Source organism: Micropterus dolomieu, linkage group LG17 (assembly GCF_021292245.1).
Source record: "Micropterus dolomieu isolate WLL.071019.BEF.003 ecotype Adirondacks linkage group LG17, ASM2129224v1, whole genome shotgun sequence".
NCBI lineage: Eukaryota > Metazoa > Chordata > Actinopteri > Centrarchiformes > Centrarchidae > Micropterus > Micropterus dolomieu.
In genome coordinates, this window is record NC_060166.1 from 8,883,488 (window position 1) to 8,903,793 (window position 20,306).

The following is a 20,306-nucleotide window of genomic DNA, read 5'->3' on the forward strand; positions in this document are numbered from 1 at the left end:
TCACAGGTCGCCATCTACAAGTAATTAATGCGTGTAATGCATACCTTTTTAAAATTACGTCTTTTTTTTTTTAACTGTTGCTTTAAGGCTATGATGTAATTGATAAGTATTCGTTTTGTTGGTGAAGGCTCCTTAAAGGTCAGTTGCTCAATGCGTTTGGTTTTTCTTTAAGTTGATAGTCAGCTTTAAGCGCCCGCTGTGCTCCCCTGCAGGTTCAGGTATTCCAGAGATGAAGACCATCCTGAGGGGAGTTGTGCTGAAAGAATACCTCACCTTTAAAACGTTTGTGGCCAAAGTCATCGGCCTCACCTGCGCTCTGGGCAGCGGCATGCCCCTGGGCAAGGAGGTAACACACACACACACACACACACAGACACACACATACACACACATACACACACACACACAGACACACACAGACACATACACAAATCATCTTCACTCACACTGCAGGCCCCTAAATGCCTTTATGTACTGTAAGTGTCCGTGTGTGCAAGCAGTCTTTAATAGAACTACCCTGCTGAATGGGAAGGTGCAGTTTGGGACATCATGTGACACACCCACACAGCACAAGCTGACAATCAATGAGTCAATCAATATGTGACTCATAAGACGAATATGAAAAGAAAGCTGCTGTTCTCACGTATGCTTTCATGTTTCCGAGTGCGGGTACAACCAAGTGTGTGTCTCCGCTACTAACACACATAAGCTGTCCACTACAGGGCCATCTCATCATCGCTGACTTTTCAGCTTTGCTTCTTTATGTTTGCAGTGGCAGCAAAACTCAAATGCTGACCCGTGCTCAACAGTTATGTTGTTTGCCAACACCGTTTCAGTGATCCACAGCATTACATCTTTTATTTGTGATGAAATCCAGAATCCAGACTGGCACCGAGCTGCTGTCAGGTTTGAATGCCAGCTTACACAGCATCCAAAATAAACCTTCAGTATTAGTGGAGAATACCAGATGTCTGCAGCTTCAGTTCAAATCGTTATCAGTCATCAAAAACCCGTGTAGGTCAAAGTGAAGGGCAGGAACCCTGGTAGAGCAGGTTGTAATTCAGATTTTACAATTGTATCGTGCTTAAAATCAGTGCATACATACAGAGCTAACATGCAATAAAACATGAACTTCCAAGGGAATCAAAACCATCCCCAGTTCATTCACCTTCCAGTTCCCTACATCCCTGCAGCATGAATTACAAATGATTCCTAAATGGCACACCATAGGCTGATATGCTTAGGTTGAGGGCAATGAGTGTGAAATCTGGAGAAGGGGAAACACACGAGGAAAGGAAGAAGGGAGGAAAGAGTGTGCAGAGTTGAGACCTTTTCAAAACCCAAAGACGGACAATAAAATAGTCTGAATGGGGAGGCAGTTTAGCTTACCTGGTAGCACGCGCCTCATGTACAAGGCTGACGGAGTTTTTTTTCTGGAGATTTAAGGATCCCCAACATAGCTATGCAGATGTTGTGTGGACATAAATAGCAGTAATAAGAAATAGTAATCTACATTACATTATATGCAGTGTTTTGTCTTTAGCAATAACAGTTTCAGGTAAGTATGGCATCCCCCAGAACACAGCCTGAAGACATTCTTGCAGGAAAATATATTTTCTCCTCTCTCACACACACACACACACACACACAAACACACACACACGCGCCTCAGGCTCTTCTACTACAGCAGCATCCACAGTTTGGATTCAGCGCAGGCCTTTCGCTTCCTTTAACCTGCACGTCACTTTTGTGATGTGGTGCTCTCACTTTTAATCCTGTTAGTTCCACTTTGAACTCCATGCCCAGAATTTTAATAAGCTCTGCAGACTTTGTTTGTTGATGATGTCTTTTCAAAGAGTTTTTACACACACAACAAACAGGATGCTAGAGAATTTCTTAACTTGGAACGTTTGCACCTGATTTTCGATTGTTGTTTTTTTTCCTCCTGTCAGGGTCCGTTCGTGCACATTGCCAGTTTGTGTGCTGCTCTCCTCAGCAAGTTCATGTCTCTGTTTGGAGGAATCTATGAAGTAAGTCCTGTTCGTTTTTTGTCAGTGCCCTTCCTCATGTTTTTTGTCGCTCTGTCTCAATTGATTTCACTTTGTGTTACGGTTTGTACTGGCAAAACCCTAGACATCTATTATTAATTTTGTCATTATTATTTTACATAGACATTGTACACCATATAACAAACTGTTTTAAAACTCCAACTCCAAACTCGAGGTTTTTTTTCCTGTTCCATCTTCTTCAAATGTAGTGCTGATATAATTTGCACAAAGGTGTAATTTCTCCTGGGGACAGGAGTAAAACTCTGAGTCATTATTACCGTACACCTGAGAAAAGTCATTTGTTTTTAGTTAATCTCCCTCAATTCGTCCCTGTACCATTTTTTTCAGCTAAAAAAGTGGAAAAAACGCTGTGCACGCAGACATCAAATGCACAGTTTTTATTATTCCTTAGGAAGCAATTTCTTTCATCCCATGTAAAGTCAACAACCAGTAATAACCCATTTTATAAATGTTTAATCAGTCTGTTATTTGTCAGCAAATTAGATCTTTTTCATATTCGACACTAACTCTGCCCAGAGAAAGATAAAGCGTGATAGAGATGAAAATTCCATAAGGGGAAAAGAAGAGACGGATGGAAAACATGCAGATTGAGTAAGGAAAGGGGAAAGCCAAATCATGTGCGTCTTCATCGTCTCCTACTCTTTCTTCTTCTCCATCTTCTCTGCCCGTTGGGATAGGAGTCCGGGAGCTTGAGGAAGGCAGAGAAAATCTTAACTCTCATCTCTCTCTTCTGAAGATGTGAGCACCTCTCTTGGGGGGATGAAATGGTGGGAAGACGGGAGGGTTTGAAGAGAGTTCAGAGGGCAGTGAGACAGAGAGCCCCGAAGTCCCCGCGCTGCATCCACAATATGGCCTTAAACTAAAAGTGGAAACTGTTGTGTAGTCAACTTTATGGCAAAACTGATATCTTGATGCAAAAGTGATTTGGAGGATCAACTGGATTTGCTCCGCATTAGAGTAAAAAGAGCAGCAGAAACAGTATATTGTAAACATTATCTACCTACAGTACATGGCAAAAATGGATACTAGCACATTACACCAATATGATTGCTGAACATGGACATTTATATGCTGCCATAACAGCCTCCACTCCATTCTGGTTTCAGGCTCTCCACAGATTTTTGGAACCTGGCTTCAGGGATTAGCTCCCATTCAGATGCAGTGCATTTGAGAATTCCTCCCAAATGAAATAACTCAAAATGTGTCTCTAGACATATATAAGCTGATGCTCCTATCAGCAGGAAGATATCTTTTGTCTGTGCCTTCCAAAACTGTTCCACATCACAGGTTTAGGCACAAAAATGACTCTGTTAGGTTTGGGAAAAGATCATGGTTTGGGTTCAAAGAAGTACTTAGTTAAGCTTAGGGAACCTTTATCGCCAAGGTTACAGTTATAATGATGTGGTTTACTGTGTTCATGGTTAAGAGAAATCATCGCTGGCTGTTGGTGGGAAACAAGATAGAAACTACAGTCTCCCATCTCAAGTCCAACGTGGCTCTATAATAATGTCACCTGACGTCCTCAGTTGCTCCCGACAAACAAGGCGATTATTTGTAACCACTATCCATGAGCAAAACGTATAAATGAACATCAGATTTGATTGGAATATAATGAAAAACAGTAGGTTATGCTTTACCATTAAAAACAGTTTTTTTGTGTGGGATTATAATGAAGAGCCACACTATAAAGTTTGTTAGAAATTGAATACACACTGGATAATCAAGTTGTTAAAATAACTCCAGCACCCAAAGTACCAAAGTACTACACCCCGAGCAGGGACTCTTTAGGGGATAAAATAAAGACCCTACAACTAAATTTAGACACTGGTCCCTTCGTGGAAACGCAGTGAGTTCCTCCAAAGCTTCCTAGTTCCGGGTATAGTTACTTTGGTCGAAACGTGGCTATGGTTACTACACCTGCTAGGTGTCTTTGTTACTTGACTGCAAACGTAGTTAATACACTTTTAATATTTCAAGGCTGATTGAGAGCACATTTTAACATAGCCTTACAGCTACCTGATTAATAACTTTCCCTAAAGGGAAATGTGTCTTACAACAAGGCATACATACAACACATACAACCACATTGAATACAAACAAATATATATATTAAGGCTTACAATATCAATAAAAAAATAAAAACAATGTAAAGAAGAGCATAACATAAAATCAGCGGTTAAAACAACATCGCTGTCCAGTGACCTTAAACCCACCAATCTTTTTATGGAAGACTCATTATCAGCTGGACAGTGTTCATCGGCAGTTGCAGGCATTTAAGAAAAAAATTCCATCCAGCAGGGAGGAGCTCAATGTCTCCATGCAGAGGATGGAGGAAAGACTCTCAAATGATTTGATTTCTTGGGGAAAACGTGAGACACATCAGCAGACAGACAGATTATTGCATATTTCCCCACGTAATCTCCAGTGAAAATAATCTGACAGCCATTTAAATACTCATGTTTTGCTTTGGCTGAAGATAAATGTTGAAAATTGTTGTGAAAATTCAGTCTGCTTTTGCTTGTGTGTAGGAGTTTACCCTGGTCTCCCTATTGAAACATGTTGACATTTACTTCAGACTGTAAATGTTGACAGGCGTTAGTTTATAACCCTCCTTAAATGCATTCTGCTACTCTATGTTCATGTTTCTCCATTAGATTTTTAATTTTCCCTTCTGCCTATCTACCTTTTTTATATCTCTCTTCGCTAATCATCATTATCCACATTGTCTCCCTGTAACACCCCTTGTTACTCTTTCCTGCTCTCCACTCCCTCCGGAGTGTTGTGCTGCATTTTATTGCATATTAATGCTGAGAGTGTGTGTGAGTGTGTGAAGTGTCCCTCTGCAGCAGTATCTCGTCCTCTCCAGAGTTTGAATGTGGGGGTATGCTAATGAAGCCTGTGGGCTGTAAAAACCAGCTTTTTGTTTCAGCGTGCTGAACTTAGAGCAATGAGTACTCCACACACACGTGAAGAAAACGTTATTGCTGAAAAAAAGTCAGTTGATTGAGTCTAAATGTTGCTGGAGACTTTTTAATTTAGTTGTAAAAATGGTGGAAAATCAGTCTGATATTTGTTCAATCTTACAGTGATGCACACTGAGTAATAAAAGTGTTCTTCATTGTTCCTGGGTAGCTTTAACTTTGTCTCTTACTTCCGTGCTTCCTGAAGGAGCCCTGGACTAAGGTAATTTAATCGTACAATTCCCAGCATGCTCCACCATGTCCCCTCAATGCAAAAAAGTATAGCGTGATATCTATTCCCGGATCCAGACTCCGGGACATGTTTTTAACCCTTTAAAATGTTTCAAAACCATCACTGTATCATCACATCATATACTGTATATTCTATACACATACTATATCAGCTTGTTCTAATTTATCATTGAAGCTATATGAAGTTTACACTTCAAGAAGTATTCAAATGATGCATTTGGTTGTGAACAATGGGCCTAATGCAAGAAACTGTTGTACAAAACATTTTCAAGTTTCAAATCTCACGTATTTAGAATTTTAGGCACAAAGTAAATTCATGAGTGCCACGAGTCATGTACAAGGGGAAACTTGTGTCTTGATATAACAATTACAATAAAATAGTCTGAATGGGGAGGCAGTTTAGCTTACCTGGTAGCACGCGCCTCATGTACAAGGCTGAGTTCTTACTACAGTGGCCCGGGTTCGCCCATCTTGCTCTCCCTCGTTAAATTGTTCCCTTTATGTTTCTTCTCCTTCCCACAAATATATATGGTAACCTTATATAGCAACTATATGTGGGGCCTTCATGTGGTCGGTAAAGATCAAATGCTACCTCCTATTGGAGGGAACACGTGGCATTTATCAAGTAGAAAGGAGAAATTTACAACAAGTTTCTCCGGTGAAGAGAGTTTGCTTGGAACACAAAATTACCCCAAGCAAAGAATTTAGGGTACATTTGCTACCAGAACAGGCAAATGTTCTTGCATGAGGCCCAATGTTTGGCTGCACATTTGTTGGTAACGACGGACTCAACTGTAAAAATCAAAGTGGTGTCAGAATGTACTCTATCCTTGTTTGCTCACGAAACGTTCAACAAAATTTATGGATAAAGGGAATTCAAACTTGGAAGAAGCAGAAATATTCCAACCTACCGGCATTTACAAGAGGGTCAAAGGGAAAAGCGTTCAGGCACACACGCACTAACCTCTCTTTATCACTGCCATGCTACTTAAAGGAAACCAGTCTCATAGGAATGAAGGTAAGTAACATCAGGCATGTATATAAAAAAAAAAAAAAAACCTCCATTTCCCAGGATGCACAGGATCCTTTGCCCTGCAGTCATGCAGTCAGTCATTTCATTTCTTCTTTTCCTGTCTGTCTAACCGCGTGTTACACTACCACTCCTCATCTGGTGAGAACCTCAATATTTTTCTCTTAAAGACAGTTCACTGTGGATGGCCTCATTGTGTACTGTGCAGTTAGTTCATTGCTTTTAAAGCATGAAGTTGCTTATCAACTAATGTCTTTTTTTGTTTTTAATTTGTCAAGTTTTTTTTGCTTCACCAGCTTATAAATGTGATGAAATATCTTTGTTTTAAACTGGCACTTGGTGTTTAAGTCAGTTTTGTCAGTAGTTTGTCACTATAGTTACTTTATGTTGTGATGGAAACGATATGTTTTACTGCAGTTTAATTTCAGTGTGTTACATTTAGAGCCCAATGGTATGGGTTTTTGGGGGCCGATGCCGATATTAAAGTGAAAAAGAGCCGATTTATGAGCCGATATTTTGATATTGAATATTATTTGGATAGGAGACCCCTTTCCTGTCCAAACTACATTTAGAAAAGGCTGATATTGAAAGCTGGTCTGTATGTGGGCTATAATACCTTTTCCTAAATGGATTGTGTTAAATATAATAAAATATTTGCTGCAGGAAGGTGCAACTGTAAACAAGATGGCTGAAAGAGAATAAGCCTAGGCTATGTGTATTTTACGTTACACATATAATGATAACTGATAACTACTTTCAGTGTAGCATATTTACTTTTAGTTTATCCCTGTACCAGCACTCTTTAATAATATCCAAAGCGACGAGAAACCATTTCTGAACCACCAGCTGGCTCTAAAACATGCCGTCTATGAGACATGACTGTCTACAACAAGGACTTGCAACTTTGAGATTTCATTTAACTATAACTACAACCAGAGCGGTTACGGCTCTGACTACAACGTTTCACATCTACAACGTCACACAAAGAGGAGCTACAGGAAGCCGTGTTGGAGTCTTGTTCAGCTCACGTTAATTTTAATGTCCTCTCTGGTTTAATCATTTCAGACACGCTGACAGGCGTCTCGCAGATACATTTAGAATACGTCAGAAACTATAGTTTAACGGCTCATTAATGTTAGTGCTCTTCCACTGATAAACATGGCATTAGCTTTGTGGCTAATTTAGCAACGGGCAGTGTTAGCTGCTGTAACGTTACGTGATTTTAGAGAATATTTACAAGTGATGAACTAGAGAGAAATGAGAGGGCCGTTCGCTAGAACTGCCGCATGTTTCAGAAATAAATCTACAATCGTCTGTCGGACGACAACTACCGTAACATTAAACATACTGCTGTGAGCCGGGAGGAAACCGAGATAGGGCAGTGAAAAACGGGAGGGTTAGCAAGTCATGAATGTTTTCAGGAGAGGAGAACTGACTGTCTGTTTTTATTATAATTATTAAGTCATGTAATTAAAATGACAAAGGACCGACTCAGCCCTCTTCATGTTTCTACATGCTGCCTTAGACTCCCATAAGCTGATTGTTTTCTTCTGTGGTTTTTGTGGTGCTGTAGTGTTGTTAACAGGGGAGCTCTAGGGCTTCCTCTTGTGGTCAAACTATGCAACACTCATGACATGAGTGAAGGATCTGACTCTGTTTCTTTATCAATAGTCATATCTGTTGTCATAAACGCTGATGCCGATTAAATGTATTTAGCTCATATCAGCCGATAATATCAGTCGGCGGTTATATCATCGGGCTCTAGTTACATTTAATTTTAACGTGTGTTCTGATCTGCTTTGTTTGTTCAGGGAGGTAGTTACTTAAATGGCTCATCGTATGAAAGACTGAAATGTAATCGTATTGGTGTGTGTGTTTCAGAATGAGTCGAGAAACATTGAGATGCTGGCAGCAGCCTGTGCTGTGGGAGTGGGCTGCTGTTTTGCTGCCCCCATAGGAGGTGAGTCATCACAAAACAAATGTAGTAACGTAACTACACTGGATACACTGGAGTTGTATGATGTTTAATATATGTTGGCCATGTATAATACCAACTACACGTCATACAGCATACAGTAACACACAGTGAGCTATGTCACTCAGTGGGCATATTATAGTGACTGTAGTGTCTCTTTCTGCACACCTAAAATCATCTCATGTTAAATTTAGGGCCTTAGTACATGCTAATACAGATCTCACAACATGAGTTTGTGTGAGTGACATAATTTAGTTAGCTGCCTGTGCTTGTTCAGTCATTTGACAGCTCACCGTGACTTTTTATAGCTAATACTGAGTTGAAGGAAAGCCACTCAGGGGAGTCTGTCAGTACATATCTTGTGTGTCAGTTTGGGATTAAAAATAAACAACCGAATATGCTTCCGAGAGCAGATGCTGGCGTACACAGTTAGTTGTTAAATTGCTCTGAAAGCAAAAGGAAAAAATCATTGTATGAGAAACACATAGTCACAGGGATTCTGCATGTCCAGAAATGTTAATTTAATTTATTTAAATTATTCAGATTGCAAATGTTCTATATTTGTCCTCTGCACCTCATGGGCACCATTCTCACTACATTACATGAGTCCTTTTAGTCTGTGAGTCTGTATTATTAATCATGCGTGACCCACGCTTTTGTTAGTACTTCATCGTATGCAGTACATAGTGGCCAAAGTGGGACCAGTTCATTAGAACATTTATATTTTATGCAATGTGTGTGTGTCTTTCAGGTGTGTTGTTCAGTATCGAAGTAACGTCCACGTTCTTTGCGGTGAGGAACTATTGGAGAGGTTTCTTTGCTGCTACCTTCAGTGCCTTCATCTTCAGAGTACTGGCTGTTTGGAACAGAGACGAGGGTAAGGTGGACTTAATAAATAAATAAAATACAGTATATTGATGGGTGTTTAAGTGCAAGTATGGGGAATGATGTAATTTGAATCCCTGTCTGCAGACCATCATGAAGTAGGATTAATGTTACATGACGAAAGTTTAACGACCAGAATGTTATTGAATAAACTGTGGAAATACTGTATATGTACTGTACTGTAGATGTTTTTCATTGGAGGTTTGTGTGTTGCATAGAAAGTGCAGTACAGAGCTACTATACTATGTGCGACATCAATAAAAACAAGAGAAAATGTACAATAGAATATTTTATTGATAATAAATGTTCTAACTAAAAGTTACTTGCAATAGAAACTTGCAACAATGTTGACTTTTTATATATAGCAATGATAAACAGCAATGTAACATATGAAAAGGTTCATCGCCTCAACTTCACATTACAGCAACTGGACTTTCAAATCACTACTAGGCCACATAGATGATTTTGGCTGTTTTAAGAAAGATGTTTGAACTTAATCTAAACTGACATGAGTGGAACTCTCAAATCCTGAAAATAAAAGCCAAGGCTAAAGTAATTAGATAGATATACTGTATTGTTGTGCAGCCACACATCTGTCTCATCCAGCTCACATAGAAAAAGAAAGCAGAAAGCGGGCCTGTTCCACAGCACACATTTTGACATTCTGGCATAGCAGAAAAAGCACAGGTGCAACTACTAACTGTAATGTTGACTCCATTCACATTTTAATGTGCCAGTTAGCCATGAAAACTTTCAAAATATCAGGGCGCTGGACCTGGAACACCTCAATGGAATGTAGCCATCGCCAGGGCTGGACTGGGACAAAATATCGGCCCCCGCATTTTTGGCCGAGGCGGCCCACCAAAATCGGTCGGACACCCCTCAGCAATAGCCTACAACATTGATCCATTTAGGGGGTGTGATGAAACACTGAGACTGGTGTGCATGACTACAAGACAAGTATATATTATAATAGACCTACTATTTCGAAAAAATATTTATAGATGAAATATTTGATAGGGGGGTCTGGGGCTCCTCCGCCAGAAGATTTTTAGCATAAAACACATGCAACAATGTATGTTTAGCATTTAACAATGGATTAATCAGTAGCTTATTATTATTTTATGCTTAAGTTACTTTTTTGGGACAATGCAGATGTTTCTTCTATATTTACATTGCATTGCAGGTTTTCTTGAGTGCAAATAAACCTTTCTCATAGCATTTTTATTTATTGATCAGCATTTCTTGGTGCAAGCTATTTTTCAGAACATTTTTTACAAATGCTTTCAAACAGCAGTTGGGACATGTCCCCAGCGTCCCAGTGTAAATGACCCTTTCTCCCTAAAGGTTGAGCTACTCCATGCTATTGCTTCACCTCCACTCTCCTCCTGCTCTCTCTCTCTCATTCGGCCCTGTCACTTTGTCTCTCTATTTCGCTAACACACGCCTCCTCCTCTGCCTGGCTGTGCCCACCACAGCTCTTTTACTCCTTCAAGTCCCTGTGCCTGCTCGCAGGGTGCTGCAGCTGATGTTGAAGGTACTGCAGCCCTGGCAGCAAGCATATCGGTTGTTTTTTGTTGGCGGCCTCCGTCTGAAGGGGTATTTTTTTGGCCTATAACGCAAGAAGCAGAGAGGGTGGGAGCTAGTAAGAGATGTGATTGGGCCAGCCCAATGTCCGTATAGAAAAGTTTAGACAATTACCCAATGGGCCGCTGTCCATGCTGGATGGGCTGATCGTTGGACAGTTTTTTAAAAACAGTTATATAAATAAATAATTTACGTTACACCGGCCCCAAAGGTGCGATTACCAATCCAGCCCTGGCCATCGCTAAGTTACACCCGTGCTTTTCTTTCTTCCACTACAGCAGAAAACCAACAGAGCAAAGTTTCAGTTTCCTCAGGATTTCCAAGATGTTGACATTTTCTCACACCCTCTGGTTAAAGGACTGCAGTCTGGCTATCCCCCTTATATAGTGCACTGCATCTGATTGCAAGACCCTAGACCTGGGGCCTCATTTATAACCGTTTGTAAGCATAAATTGGGATTTATAAAAAGAAAAGAAGAAACTTTACGAGGAACTGTGCACACATTTAGGGAGACTTTGACCCGTGCGTTTGAACATTTAGGAGACGAGCAACGCAGATAGTGAGGTGGTGAATTGAAGTCATATTGTAAAAGGATGCCTACAACACATTTAATTTCACTTAAAATCAAACATTAATTATAGATCCACGTTATCATACACCATTTAAGTAACCATAACTATTCCATAAGCACCTTTCGTTTCAAAGAGATATAAGCCAAATCAAATCTTAAATCAAAGCGCACAGTATTTCATCAGCTTCGTCTCACCACCCCTGGAGCGCAGTGGAGAGACTGTTGAAATCCGAGATTACATCACATAGCTTTTGGTAAATGCAGAACAGAGAGTCAGTAGTTTTAAGTAATATCTTCTAACACTGCGAATATCACCAAGTACGATTTTAGACACACACACACACACACACACACACACACACACACACACACACACACACACACACACACTCTCTCTCACCTCGACTCACCCGGCACATCTTCACCACCTGCACATATGGATTGTGTACATTAGCAAAGTCTGGATATAAAGACCGTAACAGCTCTCTCACAATCATATCCTCATTGTCAGTCTTAATCATAATGTAGCCCAAGAACAACGAAATCAACATAAAAATGTGTTCACCTGTCAAACCTCCATCTTCAAGTGGATATCCCAGGGTGGGGGATACCAGTGATTGACTATTTTGACAAGGTGTGAAGTACTCAGTGTGATTGCTGTGAACATAAATATTGCATGGCCCTCATGTGTAATACTGCACGATGGATGCCTGGCGCTGCAGGCTGCACGCGTATAGAAGGATTAGAGGGAACAAGTGTTCAGAAGATTTCCTGGCCACGATGACTGGCTAATAAGATTTCCTAGAGCCGTGCTCTTTGATCTGTGCGCTGAACTGAGTCTAGCATTAGACAGACCAACCCCGACGGAACTGTGCCATCCCGGTACAAATTTAAGTAGGCTAGCAACTGGCTGTTACGTGTGAATTAGCAGACAGGTGTGTGTTTTATAAGATCAACAATATCTAAAGTTTACCTTTCTGCCTGAAGCACCTTTTTGGAAAAATATAACTCTGTTAAACTCGCTGCTATTCTTTTGTTTGTGAACCCGTTACTGTGGCCACCAAACAATATGCACTTTCTTACCTCCACCTCATGAGCACCTTGATTTCTGTGCCAGAAAAAAAGAATCACATTCCACTTTGTTTTTGTTGCCATGATTCACGGTAAGCAGGCTCATTTATACACATCCCTATTCTCAATGTGCTTTGCATCGACCATTTATGGTTGAATGTGGGTGTGTCAAAGGCTGATTGACATGCGTGTGGAGTGTGATTTTAAAGGGAAAGTTACCTGCAGGTGTGCGGACTCGTGGTTTTTATAAATCATATTTGTTTTTTTGGCGGATGCCATTTTCAGATTATGTGTGCACGTACACCTTTACTTTCTTTATATATATGAGGCCCCTGGTCTTGGACCTTGTCTTATGATTTTGATGATTGATTTGTCAGTGGCTTGTTCTCTTTCCTCACTCTAGCTGTATTTTTTGCTTTCTCCAGAGACCATCACAGCCCTTTTTAAAACCAGTTTCCGGCTAGACTTTCCCTTTGACCTCCAGGAGCTTCCTGCCTTCGCCGTCATTGGGTGAGTCTTAATTAGTGATTGGTGAATTTCTTTTTTCACAAATACATGTAGGCAGGGGTTTGGAATAACAATTCAAAACCATCCATTTTTTAAATATTTTAGCCAATCATTTACAGCCCTTTATAAATACTTCCTTAATAGAAAGTGGTAAAAAATAGAACCAAAATGAGCACAGGCTTGGTTTGCCATGAAAGTCTATAGAAAGTTCAAATAAACACAATTCAGAATTCAACACTGAGTCATTGTTTTCGCCCATCTGGTTGTTCTGACAGGTATTCCCATTTCTCGTGACTGCAGCATAAAGTCAGATATTATTCAGGAGCTGCACTCACTCTATCTTGTGAAGGTGTTTCTTCAGGGTAGCCTGCGTGAGTCACCTAACATGGATAATTCAGCCTGCAACAGTTGCTAGCGCACTGAGGCATGTCTTATTTTATCCTGCCTTAGCCCGAGGGCTCCACCGTGGCAGTGAATGAGACCATGGGCTCCTGGAAGGCAGCTGGCGCAGAGATGGGAGGGGTGCTCTCTCACAGATGAAAGCACATGCCTGTGTGCAACTCTGTGTTGGCCCTCCAAGAGAAGAATATCCTTCTCTTCTTTGCTTTCTCATCTTTTGTTCTTCATCTTTTTTGATGATTCTTTATGTCATGGGGATTTAACACCCACAGCTGCATCAGTGACTTTCACATACAGTACACTTAACATTACTTCCAGGGAAGACCGCAGAGCGCTTAGCCCCAGTTTTACACTGTGTTATAGTGTGTACGTGTGAGTCGGCACATCTATGTATTTGAGGTGGAGTCAGTGTGCCCGTTCATCCGCGTGGTTTCCATCGTCCCCTGCCAATAGCTGTCAAGCAGGGAAAGTCGGTCAGTGTCTCAGTCAACTAGGCCAGAAAGAGTATGTTCTGTGCTAGATGCTGTCAAGGGCACGTCTTTGAAGAGTTGCACGCTATTCTACTTACTGTTTACACCTTCAGGTTTTAGAAGTAGGAATCACTGGGATACAGGAACGCTGAAATACAACCTGACTCCTGCGCACAAAAACATGGACAAATGCAAATAATTGCAGGACAGTGACAATATAAGTGTGAGCGTTATGTGTCACTACATCACACCCCAATTGGGCATATTCCCAATAGCCTCATTGTGCTGTGTTGAATTTTGTATTGTGGTTGCAACAAATGCATTTCAGGTTTTAAAAGCATCAGACTGCCCTGTGGAGTTTTCTCACCAGAATATATTGTGTTTGCCACTGAGGTCTAACAAAGATGTAGAATCCTTCCTCGTAAAGCATTTCTAAGAATCCTGCATCGTTTACTTCGGATAACAGCCTTCTTTTACACCTCCTGTTGTGCTGTGCCAGCGGCTCTCGATCAGTGGAGTAGTGTGAAACTGTCCGCAGAATGTGTTTCTTATCACGTTTGTGCTTTTTATGTGTATACATTCGTCCTTGCGCACATACTTGTAGAGTGTGAGATACAGTGCAAACAAAACAGTATATAAAGGTACTGTTGGTCGAAAACTCCAGGCTGGCAATATTCTTCTTTTTTTTTTTTTGTTAGTGTCAGCAAATCCCATGAGAAGATCAAAACCAACAACGTGCCCGTCTCTCAGTACCCTCCGACTCCCCTGCTCTGTCGGTCGCCCTCAGCCCCAAGCCCACTGCTTCGTACTGAAGCCAAATTGACACCAAACAATTTCTCCCATGCAATCAAACTGTTAAATGCTCAGGATGACTCAGCTGTCTGTGATGTATTTATCATGTTTTATGTTGCGTTCTGTGTTTTACCTGGCTGTGAGATAAATTTCCCCTGGGACACAATAAAAAGTTTCCTAAAGCAGCTGTTCACACTTCTTTTCAGAGAAAGTTACTCAGATGGGAGTAAATAAGAAGAAGAATTAGCTGGAGACTACTTTTTAGCTGCAGTTTAAGATGCAATGATGTTCTGCTGAGTATTTACAGCAGTTGGACGTCATATGTGTGTTTATGGTAATAAAAGACTCTATTGTCCACTGTCCTCCAGTGCAACAGTGTGGCTCACTGATGTGTCTTTAGTCTTGAAACAACAATGGACACAGTTTATGGGGAAATTGTATTGCCGATTTTTTTTTTTCCATTTTGTTACATTTAACTGATAAGCAATAAATTGATAAGTCAAAACAAACGATTTAATCAGTACTGTTAAAAATCATTTGTTAGGGCCCTGATATTTGTTTTTATCTGGTTTATTAGATCACACCCTGCAGGGCTTTAGTGTCTCGCCCCTACAGGAAAACACAGGAAACACCTTTACCTGACCTTACCCCTAACCCTGCTTGGCCTCAGATAGTGACTCTCATTCTGATCTTAACCGTAAACCCAAATTCTAACGCTCAACCTTTCCCACAGAGAGAGGACATTTTAAGGGTGCAGCTACAAAGAAAACATAAAGGCACACATGCAGCGTTTTCCTCCGCTGCTCCACGGGGGCAAAGACTCCCTCATCATCCTTTTCATTATTTATTCAGAGGTATTTGACGGAATTAATAATGCAGCAAGATACATTTATAAGCATTAGGTTGTCTGCATAGCTGTCTGAGTCTATTCTTTCTCTCCCTGTCTTTCTTTCTTTTTCTGCCATAAAAAGGACCTCCACTGAGCTTTTAAATGCATGCTTATGTAAACCTCTTTCTCTGCTTTGACACTGACTCCCCCACACACCACTGCATGCTCTCTCCCCTTCTCTCTCTTAGCTGCAGTTCGCTGTTCTCATTGTTCATATCTAGTATGTTCCCCCTTTCATCTGTGTCTTTGTTGTCCTCTTATGTTTCTCTTTTCTTTCCTCTTCTGCATCTACAGCATATCCCTCCTATGATTGAACTGCATTACATTTTCACCTATCACCGACCTCCGCCTCCAGTGAAGGAGATCCATTACGTTCAGTTTTTATTGTGGTCAAATGCACTGGGGACAATCTATGGAGGTGGTATGAGTGAGAGCAATGGTATAATGAATGCTTTGGTTTGTTTCAGCTTGGATTCATTTAATCCATCCAGTTTCAGTTTGATCACCCAGAACTCATTTTTTTGCCAAGTAGGGAAATGCCTGTAACTCTCCTCTTTCTGGTGTGTGTGTGTGTGTGTGTGTGTGTGTGTGTGTGTCTGCAGCATTGCCAGTGGTTTCGGTGGGGCTTTGTTTGTCTACCTGAACCGACTGATTGTCCAGTTCATCAGGAAACAGAAGGCCATCAACAGATTCCTCATGAAAAAGTAAGTCTAACCAGTTCAGTTTACTCAAGAACTGTAATTAAGATTAAGATTTAGAGGGATTGTACTTACTCCACTTCTGCTAATTTGCTGATTACTTTTCAGATTTTTCATACAAAACATAAGATGCATGTTCAAAATGTGGTACATTGTTAAAGACTGAAAGAGGTCATATTATGCTTTTTGGCTTTTTCCCTCTCCTTTATTGAGTTATATGCATTTTTTAGCTCGACAAAAGACAACTTTACTCAAATCGTAGTGCCTAGAGCTAATCCGCTTGTGCTCTATATTTCTTTTAATTGCCTTCATTTGTATTCATGATTCCTTTACATCTAACTTTGCATTATAACTGATCACCATGTTTGCTTTGGAAATTGGGATTTGTGCTTTAAGGTGTTAGTACAAGGTAAGTTTGTACATTCATGATTGCATTCTCTCTTCTCTTCAGATCTGTGTATAAAACTATGTGATTTATACAATTCAAAGGTCCATGTTCTGTTCTGTTAACAGGGCGCTGCTGTAAATGAGCACATATACATATAAATGATGCTACCCCTATATAAATAAATTTTAAATTAATAAATATTCATGCATACATACACCATGTACTGTACAGGTGCTCGCCTGCAGGTTCAGGTTTAGAGGTTTTTGAGGGTTTGAACATATCATGACTTTTAGTGTGAATCTGACACCAGTATTTTTCCATGAGTCTGAAACCTTGTTGCAGTGACATCAATAATGAAACTATTAATGGCTGGTGTGTTACCTCACTCATTTACACACTCTGAACAGTGTTAACATGAATACTTTGGTTGATTATACGTATTGATGTTAATTTGCTGCATTTTACACTGGGGTATAATGATCAAGGAAGACATGCCTTAGTCAGGAAGCTCATATAAATGTGCCTGATACTGATTTTGTTTAGTATTTCATATGTTTAATACACTCTCTGTCTGCCCTCTCCTTTTTCTCTCTCTCTCTCTCTCTCTCTCTCTCTCTCTCTCTCCCTCTCTCTGTCAGACGTCTGCTGTACCCCGCACTGGTCACTTTACTTGTTTCCACACTAACATTTCCCCCTGGCTTTGGACAGTTTATGGCTGGCAAGGTAGGTTCTGCACACCCACACAACACATGCTGTTATTTCTTTTTACGCACACGGCACTGCAGCCATTACTGTAAATCAAAAATATGAAAGAACGCCTGTGGCACCATGGGCCTTTACCTGTTGACCCAATATATCTGTTGTGTATTTGGTCTCCAGCGACACAAAATGTCTCTAACCCTTAATTTAACACATCAAATGAACTCACCCAACCTTCTGAATGTCTTCACTTAGTACACTTAAAATGATATCAAAACTACATCAGCACCTCTGTGCTTTATATTTTCTACATGATGTACTGTGTTGGTTGTGGCCTATATGCAGCTATACAGAGCCGCTGTGTAACTGAACCATTTTAGATCAATATATTGTTTCATAACAACTGGATTACCATACATGTCTGTTGTGTGTGTGTTTGTGTGTGTCATCTGTGTACACTGGAGGCTTGGATGAGCTTACAGTCCTTTTGCACCTGGGATGACTCATAGGTGTCAGTCTAATTATCAGAATTAGAATAGGAATATTCTTTGCATCCTCAGGCCGTATACACACATACAGTGTAACACTGACCCACTCCTCTTAAATCCCTTCTCCGGAGAGAGCACACTTAACATTCAGTATCTCAAATCCTCGCAAGTCTTGCTCTCATACTCCTCCGTCATGTTTTCTTCTTTTGTTCGTCTCTCTTCCCTTTGTTATTTCCTTCCACCACTGTCATACATTTGAAATGTGGTGTGATGTTTATTAGCAATTAAGTTGCAATGCTGCTCACTTGGGTGATGTTTAAGTAAGGAGAAATGAGTGCAAGGCTTGGAAACACATGTTGCATTGATTTATATTCAGAGCACTGAACATGCAATTTAGTGTTGTTGTGAGAAGTGAGCCAAAGGCAGGTTTCATAAATGGTGGGGGGGTACTATGAAGTGAAACAAACCATGAAAAGAATAACACAAAAGCAGATATAGAAATGCTACGTAAATGTTGCTATATTTGATGCAGTAACACTGTAAAGATAATGTTTGATAAGATTCCATCGATGCTTAATTTTAGTGCCGGGGTCAAGGTCACTTTTAGAGAATCAATAAATCGACAATAAATCATCCTTTAATGGAAATTCATAAGAAAAAGAAAGAAAGAAAAACAAAAACAGTCCACCTATGTTTGCTGACGATGTCACTTCCTGTGGCCTTTAGCTGACCCAGAAGGAGTCTCTGGTGACATTGCTGGACAACCGGACGTGGGCCAAACAGGGCATCGCTGAGGAGTTTGACTACATCGGACACTCTCAGGCCTGGAAACACCCACAGGTCAACGTCTTCATCACCCTGGTCCTCTTCATCGTCATGAAGGTAGGAGAGAAAACCTATGAAAAGATACTGGGGGTTTGATAGATCATTGTAGTTAACGTATGTCAGTGAATACAGTGAATATTGTAGTCACTCTTCATCTTCCACATCATTATATTCCCTCTGGTCATTTCCTTTTTTATTTTCACCGCCATTGGTTACTATTCCATCACTTCCCTTCTGTATTGTAGAATGTGAATTCTGAACTCTTGTCTCATGCTCATCTTTTGATCTTAAACCCAAATGTCTTCAGTGAACAACAAAAACAAAGGAATTTGCCTTCTGTTCCAATACTTTTGGAGGGGACTGTATAGTGGTATTAAAGATAAAGGAAGGTCATGAGGACAGTGTGAGTTTAACATGAACGTATTTTAAATGGGTTTGGGTCTTTTTATTCAATACTTGCCCTGGGTTAATGGAAAAGTATTCGAACAGAGCTCCTCTCCTCTTGTCCCTGGAAAAGAACAAGTTAGAAAAATGTTGTAAAGCGGCCTAATTGTGTTACAAAGTTATGTTCCCGGGAGGCCGTTTAAAGTTTCATCCCACTATGATGTAATATCGCTGAGTGAAAGAGCTGACGGCATCCATGTAAATATACAGTATAGATGTATAAATGAACAGAAGATATCTTCAGACTACACTTTGTGCTGCCTAGGTCATGTGGATGAAAGGTTCAATAAAGGGAATAGCATCCAGCCTGTAGACAGTGTGGGTTTATGAGGACTCTATCATGTGATTTACACTACCATCCTAAGTAAGGTATGGGTTGCCTTAGCATTTTGGATCCGATCCCCGGTCTGCAACATACCTCAGTTCTTAAGCTGACTGATCTCTTAGCGAATCTTTTTTCTAAATTCTCCTCTCGCTCTTCATTAACGAAGAGCTGAAAACAATCAGGTTGCAGCCTCTCGTTTTTAGTCTCAGCCGACAGTTGCTTTTGCCGGTCAAAATAACAAATATCACCAGCGGCAGATTATGTCAGCTGTTGCTAATTAACAGTAATTCTAGCAACAGCTGTTGTCTTGTGAATGTGCTCTCTGCAAGCTGGTGCCTGTACTTGGCCAAAGACTGTTTGTGAGGGAAAAGACTCTAATATATCGTAGTGTGTTTGTGTAGTTTAATGAGACTAAGTGGTTATTGTAAGCATACAGTGGGTACGGAAAGTATTCAGACCCCTTTAAATTTTTCACTCTTTGTTTCATTGCAGCCATTTTCCAAAAATCAAAAAAGTTCATTTTATTTCTCAGTAATGTACACTCAGCACCCCATCTTGACAGAAAAAAGCAGAAATGTAGAAATTTTTGCAAATTTATTAAAAAAGAAAAACTGAAATATCACATGGTCATAAGTATTCAGACCCTTTGCCGTGACACTCATATTTAACTCAGGTGCTGTCTATTTCTTCTGATCATCCTTGAGATGGTTCTACACCTTCATTTGAGTCCAGCTGTGTTTGATTATACTGATTGGACTTGATTAGGAAAGCCACACACCTGTCTATATAAGACCTTACAGCTCACAGTGCATGTCAGAGCAAATGAGAATCATGAGGTCAAAGGAACTGCCTGAAGAGCTCAGAGACAGAATTGTGGCAAGGCACAGATCTGGCCAAGGTTACAAAAAATTTCTGCTGCACTTAAGGTTCCTAAGAGCACAGTGGCCTCCATAATCCTCAAATGGAAGACGTTTGGGACGAC

General features: G+C 40.4%; 1 protein-coding gene across 5 annotated transcripts in view; it reads left to right on the forward strand.

Annotated features, from left to right (window-relative positions):
• The window catches only part of clcn2c (chloride channel 2c), a 176,932-nt gene that overhangs the window by 92,784 nt on the left and 63,842 nt on the right, over positions 1-20,306 (forward strand). For all 5 annotated transcript variants that reach the window (XM_046073718.1, XM_046073720.1, XM_046073719.1 and 2 more), the window contains 8 exons: positions 213-346; positions 1,953-2,030; positions 8,193-8,271; positions 9,038-9,163; positions 12,826-12,910; positions 16,060-16,161; positions 17,182-17,266; positions 18,457-18,612. In XM_046073718.1, coding sequence (XP_045929674.1) covers positions 213-346; positions 1,953-2,030; positions 8,193-8,271; positions 9,038-9,163; positions 12,826-12,910; positions 16,060-16,161; positions 17,182-17,266; positions 18,457-18,612 — 845 coding nt within the window. The remainder of the gene's footprint in view (positions 1-212; positions 347-1,952; positions 2,031-8,192; positions 8,272-9,037; positions 9,164-12,825; positions 12,911-16,059; positions 16,162-17,181; positions 17,267-18,456; positions 18,613-20,306) is intronic.